Source organism: Notechis scutatus, chromosome 6 (genome assembly GCF_049901735.1).
Source record: "Notechis scutatus isolate UNSWTSFEM ecotype Mainland chromosome 6, rNotScu1.2, whole genome shotgun sequence".
Taxonomy (NCBI): Eukaryota; Metazoa; Chordata; class Lepidosauria; order Squamata; family Elapidae; genus Notechis; species Notechis scutatus.
The window spans coordinates 82,412,550-82,422,702 of record NC_142014.1 but is presented as its reverse complement, the minus strand read 5'-3'; the positions used below and the strand labels follow the sequence as shown (position 1 = coordinate 82,422,702).

The following is a 10,153-nucleotide window of genomic DNA, read 5'->3' as shown; positions in this document are numbered from 1 at the left end:
TTCCCCTTGACAAAATTCTAGTATCTCATGATAAGGTTAACCATTTGTGTTTGCCCAGTATTCCTCCTCAACAAACTATTTCCCCTAAATGAAATAAAATCTTTAAAATACTTTGCATTGCTGTGTTTATTTGAGCCCCAAATCCCTCCATCAAATTGTCATCCAGACGTTCCTTCCATGGGACTTACGCTAATCCTAACTCTGCAGTCACACAACCCAGCAGTATAATTGTGTTGGACATCGTTGTGGGGAGAAGCGTTTGTAATGGTTGACCTTTCCATAATGGGAAACAAATGATTCCTCAACCCTGAGCAATATCTGGATTATGTAGAACCTAGAATTATAGGGCAGGAAGGGACCTCAGAGATCTTCTAGCCCAACCCCTGCTCAAGGCAAGAGACCTTGTACCATTCTGGACAAATGGTTGTCCAATCTTTTCTTGAAACCCACCAGTGATGGAGCCCGCACAACTCTGGGAGGAAGGCTGATCCGCCTCTCTCTCTTCCTCCCTCCCCCTCTCTCTCATCTATCTATCCATCCATATCTGTCTGTCTATCTATCTATCTATCTATCTATCTATCTATCTATCTATCTATCTCTATCATCTATATATCTATCATCCATTCTATCTATCTATCATCCATTCTATCTATTTATTCTATCTATCTATCATCCATTCTCTATCTGTCTATCTGTCTATCTATCGATCATCTATATATCTATCTTCTATTTTATTTATCTTCATCCATTCTATCTATCTATCTATCTATCTATCTATCTATCTATCTATCTATCTATCTATCTATCTATCTGTCTATCTATCATCATCCTATCTATCATCCATCTCTATCTATCTATCTATCTATCTATCTATCTATCTATCTATCTATCATCTATCTATCTATCATCCTACCATCTATCTAGATATCTATCTATCTATCTAGCTATCTAGCTATCTATCTATCTAGCTCTATCTATCTATCTATCATCATCATCCTATGTATCATCCATTCTATCTATCATCCTATCATCTAGCTAGCTATCTAGCTATCTAGCTATATCTATCTATTTATCATCCTATCATCTCTCTCTATATATATATCTCTATCTCTATCTATCTATCTATCTATCTATCTATCTATCTATCTATCTATCTATCATCTATCTATCTATCTATCTATCTATCTATCTATCTATCTATCTATCTATCATCATCCTATCTATCATCCATTCTATCTATCTATCTATCTATCTATCTATCTATCTATCTATCTATCTATCTATCTATCTATCTATCTATCTATCTATCTATCTATCTATCATCATCCTATATCATCCTATCTATCTATCTATCTATCTATCTATCTATCTATCTATCTATCTATCTATCTATCTATCTATCTATCTATCTATCTATCTATCTATCTATCTATCCATCCATCCATCCATCTGTCTATCTAATAATTCTAATCAAATCTTTCTAATGTATCTATTCCATTTTCTAATCTATATCATATAATCATAAGGCTAGAAGGGGCCTAGTCCAACCCCATGCTAAAGGCAGGAGACCATCCAGTCAAATGGTAACCAGAGCCAATCTATCCCCAGCACGATGTTGATGGGAGCAGCAGAAGGACTCTTTGAGTAATGTTTTCAGTAACCAGGAACACCTGTTGATTCATGTTTCTGGCTCTTTGATGTAATAAGCAAGAATGTGAAATTCTGACCAGGACCAGTTCAAACCAGCCAGAGGCGAGAATTGCCCAAAGAGTGAAACTTTAATAACCTGAAAACTCATTACAATGTAAAAAACCAAACCTACTGAATATACAATTGATCATTAACAAGACCATGCTTAGAATATTATGGGATCATATGAACTGCTACATATACGAAGCTACTGAGCCATCCCACTGCATCACCATTGAATCAAATGATGTTGACCAATGGAAGAACACATTCCAAACCCAATATATTTGAACTGTATATAAAATTATTCTCTATCTTTCTAAGATCTTGCTCTTCACCTCTTATCTATGAGGTGCCTCCTCTTGCTTAGGGATAAATAAATATTAATCCTATTTGGGCTAACGAATCTTGCCAGTATAAACTTAGAAAAATCCTTTTTCCGTTGTTTAAATGGAACATCAGCTCTCAATATCAGTTAACATCTCAAATCCATAATAACATCTTTGGAAAAACATTCATCTTAATTATGGAAATTCTACCCAGTAAAGATATTGCAATTTATCTGATTACAGTAGGTTTTTTAAAAAATATTATTCAAAACAGGCACACATTTATTTTAAAACCATTTATAGCTTATATTGATCAACATTAGCCCCAAGATATTCCATCTTTTTCTCCATCTCCAACATTCATGTCAAAGTTTCACAATCTTGAATAGTGATAACCTTAGCCAGCATTTTTGTTTACTGTTTATTTAGTTTGAAACCTGCTAAAACTCCAAAATCATTGAGTTTCCTCCTCAAAGATATTCCATTGTCCTTTCTGGGTCTTGCAGAAATACAACTAAATCATCAGAAAAACTGTCACACCTCTCTTGCCTTGGTTTCCTTGACTTCATTTGTGCGAAAGGTATACTTTTACTAAAGTATATGTGCATGAAGCTTCTCCAGTTAACTTTCTTTTTCCCATTCCTCCCCCCTGTTATCTCTTTCTTGTCCCGTTACATTCAAAGAATTTGTTTTACAAATGGTCCCTACAATGGCAGACTAGAGCTGTTCTGCTTTCCATCAGAGGCCTCTGGACTTGGGGCATTGAACCAATGTCTCAGGATGGTAGGAGGAATAGTTTCAGTTCCCCCCCAATTCAAATAATTCCCTCCCCCATTGGTTCATGGCAAGCTGGGATCTAGCAAAGTGAAGCTGAAGCTGGAGATGGAGATGGCAATTTTCACAAACAGTTCTCAGTTTACACATTTTATTTTATTTTTACACCCATTTTTGGTCACCTTGGATTCCCAGCTCTAACATAAACAACTGTGAAGTCAAAGGACATCCTTGCCTTGTGAAAATACCTCAAAAATGTTTTGGAAATAGTTGGGAGGATCTTTCTTTCTCCAGACCTTTCTTTTTTTCCCCATTCCCACCTTAAATGGTTAAACCACAGTGAGCAAATGGGAAGGAAGGAAATGGCTGGGAGAATCCCAGAGACATTGAGCCAATGAGCCATATTGAAATTTGCAGTTACACAACCCTTCGTTTGGGAAAACAAAATTGTTGCTCCACAGACAAGCAGAGAAGGTAGGAAGGAAACCAAGTTTTTCCTTCATTGCTTTCCAGGAGATGCATCTTCCTTCTCCTGAGTGCCCAGAATTTTTTGTAGGGCACTTTTGACCTCCTTGTTTCGGAGGCTATAGATTAGGGGGTTCAGCATGGGGGTGATGATACAATAGAGGGTGGAAACCAAGGTGTCCACCCCCAAAGAGTACCCTGCACTGGGGCGGTTGTAATTCAAGTTGATCATCCCATAGAAAATAATGACAGTAACCAGGTGGGCAGCACAGGTGGAGAAGGTCTTTCTCCTTCCACTGTTAGAGCGGATTTCCAGAATGGAAGATAAGATGAAGACATATGAAATGACAACAAGGAGGAAAGGACACAGCCCTACAAAGATACTTGCTGTGTGAAGAGCCATCTCGTTGATATAGGTGTCACCGCAAGCAATTTTCAAGATTGGAGGAACATCGCAGAAGATGTGATGTATCTTGACATCTCCACAGAAGGCCAAATCGGTGGCCAGGGCAGTGTGAATGGCAGAGTCAATCATGCCCCAGACCCACGAAGCCATAGCCAGAGGGACTCGCACCCACTTACTCATGAGTTGTGTATAGTGCAAAGGTTCGCAGATGGCCGCGTAGCGATCATAGGCCATCACAGCCAACAGTGCGCATTCAGTTCCCGCAAAGGTCATGAGGAAGAACATCTGGGCCATGCACTCGTTGTAGGAGATGGTGGGCTGTTGGCGCAGGAGGTTGACCAGGATGGTGGGGAGGGTGACCGAGGAATAGCAAATGTCTAAGCAGGACAAATGGCTGAGGAAATAGTACATGGGACTGTGGAGACGTGAATCCAGCTGGATTAAGATGAGGATGACCGAGTTGGCCACCAAGGTGATGAGGTAGATGGCCAGAAAGAGCAGAAAGAAGAAAGGTTGACCTCTGGGCATGCCAGAGAAACCCAGGAACAAGAATTCAGTCACCTGAAGGGTCTGATTGCCACCTTCCATGAGGTCCCTCAAAGTTACCTGCCAGGAAAAGATTGGAAAATGGAAGAATTTAGGCAGGAGCAGTGGAAGTGCGCAGATTCCTTATAATAATTGTGACACACATGGAGATAAAAACATCGGCGTTTGCGAGAACTTTCCCATTAATTAAATTAAAAGTTTGTAGTCATTAATTCCTCTTAAAAGAGCCAAACTGAGCTGATTGTGCTTTTGGGGGGAAAAAACATAGTTAAGCAGAAATGGATTTCCTGATCCATTGACTTCAATAGGAGCAGGAAGATTGGCCTGGAAGTTCTATTTGACTCTGAAGTTGACTATGAAGTTGATTATTTCCTGCTTTGAAGATAAAGCCCACGAAAAGTAAAATTGCAGTAAAATCCCCTTCTCCGAAGAAGCTGCATAAGAAGGCCAGGCCATTCTCAGGGGCATCGATTCACTTACTTGGGCTCCTCCGTTCACAGCCTTTGGGGTTGGAGTGAAAGGTGAAATTGCTCTTTGAGGTTACTCAGGAGAAAGCAGCATCTCCCACTGTTGACTGTCAAGACGCCTGGACATCTCTGGGTGGTTTCAGGGCTGGTTGAGCTGCCGTGGAAGAAGACCAAGGACAAACAACTGGGTGGGATAGTTTGCAATCAACTCAGGACCCCCAAACCCATAATCCAGCCTCACTGCCATATTTGTTTAAGAGTGTGGAGGAGAAAGTGACAGTCCTACAAATGCATAAATAAGAGGTGAGGTGAGTTTAGATATTGACAATAACCAAACCTCAAGTTCATTCTCCATTCTGCTGCTGTTTCTATCACCAAGGAAAAAAAATATTCAAAATAATCAATGATTAACTGACAAAAACAGGAGCTAGAAACAGGGAAATATATGAAAGGTTTAGTGGTATAAGGAAGATACGTTAACTTGGTTAAACAAATGGTATTGTTATGATGGTTATTATGGATATTAAAGCAATGAATCTTGTTGTAAATACTGTGATGATTATTTCCTAAAATGATTTGTACCCAGACAACACACTGTTCAATTGAAATTGGAATTTTTGTACGTTATAAAATAAAATAAGAACTTGTTACAAAAAAAATATTGTCTTACTACAAATAAAAATATCAGTGACGTTTCCACAGAAGGTTTGATAAAGTTTACTGAGAACAGGAAGTTTTCTGAGAAACGAGGAGTTCAAGGTTGCCCCAAGTTTCACACATTCCTCCTGTGTTTCCGTTTGGCTGCCACACACCCCTTCCTCTAAGAGTGTGTTTTCCCCACAACAGGTTTCTTTGGGAAGATTTAAAATCACAGCCTTGAGAAGAAGCTTCAGGAACAATAGAGACCCCCTGGACTTCTCCAAGACCCTCTGGAGGGAGCCAACTTTGCTTTGCGTGCTTAGCCTTCATCGGGAAGGGGGGGGAGGGAGATGCTTCTGGGGAGGTTTATGGGTCCCTTTCAGTGAGGGGGGGGGACAGTCCATGACATCCAGGTCCCTCCGGTTAACTCTCCCCAAAAGGATTTTGATACACCTGCTCTGTGCATGAACTGACCTCCCAAATGATGCAAGTCTCCTCTTTCTTGTTAAGTGGGCTGTGTGAAGTAGCAGCCATGAAGAGATGGTCCTCCTTGTGTGTCTTCCCTCCCTCTCTGCAACCACATTTAAATCTCCTCCAGGTGGACCCCCCCCCCAACCCTCCTTTGGATGGACTAGCGAGGTCCTTGTTTGTTTCTTGCTTTGATCAATTACGGCCCCACGTTGGTCCTCACTCAGGAGGAATCCAGGACTGGTCTGAGCTTCTTCTCCTGGCCAGAAAATCCTCCTCTGGGATTTCTCTTCCTCTCCTCGCCCCCAAAATGCCCGTTGCTTCCTCACCAATGCTGGGCTGTTTCCTTCACCTGCAACTTCTTCCTCAAACCCATCTAGAAAGGGCTCTTCACTGGGTTGTGTGTGTGTGTGTGTGTGTGTGTGTGTGTGTGTGGCTGTGGAAAGGGGAGGTGAAGAGGCATGGGGTGTTTGGTACTCAGGAAATGACCCAAGAGCCCCATCCCAAAATATCTGACCTGACAGCAAGAACTCAATTTTCACCATTCTCATGTTTAGCGTCGAGAAGTCTCCAATGAGAAGGTTCTGGCCCTTGGCTGTCTCCTCACCACCAACCCATTATTTTTTAAGATATTTTTCCCTCTTTCGGGCATCAGAAAAGAATGAAACTTCATTGAACAACCTGAATCAGGTGTAATTTATGTACCTTCCTGAGCAACAAAAAGACAGATTTAAAAAAGGTTGCATGGTGAATATCTCCTTCAGCATCCCACCCACCCACCCACCCTGCTGCAGAAGGGGGCTTTGCCAGGTCTGATGTCCTTCATTGTGCCCTTTCTTGGTGGCCTCCTCACCTTGTAAGAGCGCTCCAGATTGAAGCTGGCACATCCAGCTGCTCTTCCTCCTTCTGCTGTTGAAGTGACCATTGATGGGATCCAAGGGGGCTCCGGAGGAGTGGGAGAGAAAGGGAGGGAGGGATTTGCAAGCTCTGCCTGGTCTCCTTTTCTGACTTGAAGAGATCTTTGTTTCTTCTTCCCAGCGTCTTTGAGGGATCAGGTGCCCTAAATCTTGTTCTGTGTCACCCCCGGAGCCAAATGTTGGCTAAAGAAGAGAGGTGATATCTATGGCATCTGAACGTCCCTGGAGATCAATCAACATGGAGCAGAAGCAGAAAAGGGAAGGAGTTGCCCACTAGGGATTCCTTCCCTGCAAAGGTTGAAGCGAAGGGCAAAGGGTGGGAGCTCAATCTTAGGACAACCTTCACAGAAGAAGGGACTCTCAGGGGACAACTGAATATCTTCTGCTTTTACTAAACCCAGAGCATCCAAGACATGAGATGAAGCTACCTTTCCCAGGTTAGGGAGATTCTGAATTTCCCTAGGTTAGCATCTCCTGAAGAAGAGAGATGATTTCTACGTCGTCTGAATGTCCCTGGAGAGCAACATGGAGCAGAAGCAGAAATGCGTAGTACTAGTTGCACACCAGGGATTCCTCCTTGGGAAGGTTGGACGGAAGGGCAACGGGTGCGAGCTCAAACTCAGGACATCCTCCACACCCAGAAGGAGGGGCTCTCAGGGGAAACTCTGTGAAAACAGAATTACAAACAAATCAATGAAGCCAGAGGGGCTGATCCTACAGGGAAGGCCTTCACGTTGACTGAGCGTCTATCCCAGCTTCTCCACTGCCTTTGACTTACTCGCCATGCAACACAGCAGGTCTCAGTCCCTTCCTGAGGTGGGGAAAGTATAGAAGACCTGTCTCCTGTTGTGGTGGATCCATTGGAGGATTCTCTGTGGGGTCCTTGGTGCTCCACTGGGCTCAGGACCTTACTGTTAGTTACTCCTTTCTGTCTTCTTGAGGACAACCAAGTGGCTGCAATGCTGGGCTAATTTTCATCTTGGCTTTCGGTCCTTCTCCTGATGCATGGGCCCTGCTCAGTAGTGAGATGGTGGCCACATCAGGGACTGTAGACACCCAGAAAAGGAGTTAGTTTTGTAAAGTGACTTAGATTGTTGTGCATACAAAGACTAGTGAGTGATCAGAGGCAGCTTGCAGCTCCATAATTACAAAAGGTTATAATTCTTGACATAAACCCTCCCAAATGCTGGGGTCAGAAATCACCTCTTGTGGAAGTCTGTATAGATCCTTAGTCATCCAGGTCATGGTTGTCCCAAAGGTGCTTTTTCAAGAGGCAACTGGACTTTCTTGTTTTTTCTTTTGAAGACGTTTTACTTCTCATCCAAGAAGCTTCTTCAGCTCTGACTGGATGGTGGGGAATGGAAGGATTTATACTCCTTGCAGACAAAGTTGGTCATTTGCATCCTTTTAGAGGGTTGTTGAAGAATTTACATCCTTTACACAGTCATTCAATAACCTTCTCAAAGGAGGCAAATGATCAGCTGTCTGCAAGGAATATAAATAAATCCGCTTGTGAAGCTTCTTCTTCATGCTGTGGTTTGAAATCTATGACTATTCCTGAAATCTGCTGCATTCCAGTGTTGTCCACCAAAGCTTGGTGGACCTCATGGAAGGTAGAAATCAGACCCTGCAGGTGACCGAATTCTTGTTCCTGGGTTTCTCTGGCATGCCCAGAGGACGCCCCTTCCTCTTTCATTTCTGGCCATCTAATTCATCACCTTGGCAGCCAACTCAATGATATTCATTTTGATGAAAGACAGAGAGAGTTCTTGATTGGCCAAGCGTGATTGGACACACAAGGAATTTGTCTTGGTGCATATGCTGCCAGTGTATATGACATCCAGCTGGATTCATGCCACCACAGTCCCATGTACTATTTCCTCAGCCATTTGTCCTGCTTAGACATTTGCTGTTCCTCGGTCACGGTTCCAAAGATCCTTGTGAACCTCTTATGCCAGCAGCCCACCATCTCCTACAATGAGTGCATGGCCCAGATGTTCTTCTTAATGACATGTGCTGGATCTGAATGCACACTGCTGGCTGTGATGGCCTATGACCGTTATGCGGCCATCTGTGAACCTTTGCACTATTCTCAACTCATGAGTAGAGAGATGTGAGTCCCTCTGGCTATGGCTTCATGGATGTGAACGACACTGCAGAGCCCTGCACACCAGAACAACTAGACACAAGGACAATGTTTCCCAAATGCCATCACTCTGCTAAATAATTCCCTCAACACTTTCCAACTATTTACAAAGACTGCACTACTATTACCATTAACTTTCTCATCACTCCTTATCACTCACCCTCTCCCACTTGTGACTGTATGACTGTAACTTTGTCGCTTGTATCCTTACAATTTATACTGATTTTTTCCTAGTAAGATTTGATTGCTATTAAGTGTTGTACTTTATGATTCTTGACTCTTGGCGAATGTATCTTTCCTTTTATGTACACTGAGAGCATTTGCACCAAGACAAATTCCTTGTGTGTCCAATCACACTTGGCCAGTAAATGATTCTATTCTATTCTATCTGGGGCCTTGTAAACTCCACACTTCACACTGCCTTGACCACCAGTTTGGTCTTCTGTAGAGCCACCACAATCCATCACGTCTTCTCTGATGTCCCCCACTCTTAAAAATTGCTTGCAGTGATACTTACGAAAACTTCTGAATGGTTAGGACAATGTTTCCCAACCTTGGCAACTTGAAGATCTATGTGAACTTCATCTCCCAGAATTCCCCAGCCAGCAGGATAATTTCTGAATGAGAAGCTCCTTAACCTTGGCAACTTGAAGATATGTAGACTTCAACTCCCAGAAGTCCCCACCCATCCCAGATAGTCCTACAGATTTATTTGTAATGGGTCTTTATTGATGTCTCTGGCATAAAACAATTTGGTGTGGAGGGTCAACATCTCCAGTTTGGCTTGTTGTGTTCAGTGTGGAGCACCGAGACCTCTTCCTTCAGGCAGAGTCTCAGGTGAGTTTCACTTTGATCAGAACCCTACACAGTTGAAGTATCAACATGGGTTTCATTTCCAATGTGCAACACCATGAGGTGCCCAGAGTCACTTTGTTGAGTTGGGCGACGATAGAAATTGAATGAATGCTGGTGAGACTGTTCCACTTGGAACCTCCAATGCTATAAAATTTAGGAAACTTCAATGTGTGGGAAGCCCCCCTAGAATAATGAAATGTTTTGGGGGATATTAAAAAGGCAGAATATTATACTTGCCTAAAGGAGAAATGGAGAAGCATGCTCTTAAAGACAGAAAGCAGATTCAGTCTTTCTTAACAGCCCCCAGCAGACATTTTGTGCCCATTAAGAAAGATTAGGCCAGCATCACGGGTGGGATTCTACCAGTTCAGATCGGTTTGGGCGAACCCCTTTACTACGAAGATCAGCTGGCAGCAAACTGGTTCGCTGCAATGAGCATGTGGAGAGAGTCA

At 42.6% G+C, this 10,153-nt stretch overlaps 1 protein-coding gene across 1 annotated transcript; it reads right to left on the bottom strand.

The window, feature by feature from the left end:
* Positions 1–3,291: 3,291 nt before the first annotated feature.
* Positions 3,292–4,323, bottom strand: LOC148130278 (olfactory receptor 5T7-like). The gene has a single exon (XM_087969144.1). The coding sequence runs from the start codon at positions 4,249–4,251 to the stop codon at positions 3,292–3,294; it is 960 nt and encodes a 319-aa protein (XP_087825270.1). The 5' UTR covers positions 4,252–4,323.
* Between the last annotated feature and the right edge of the window lie 5,830 nt (positions 4,324–10,153).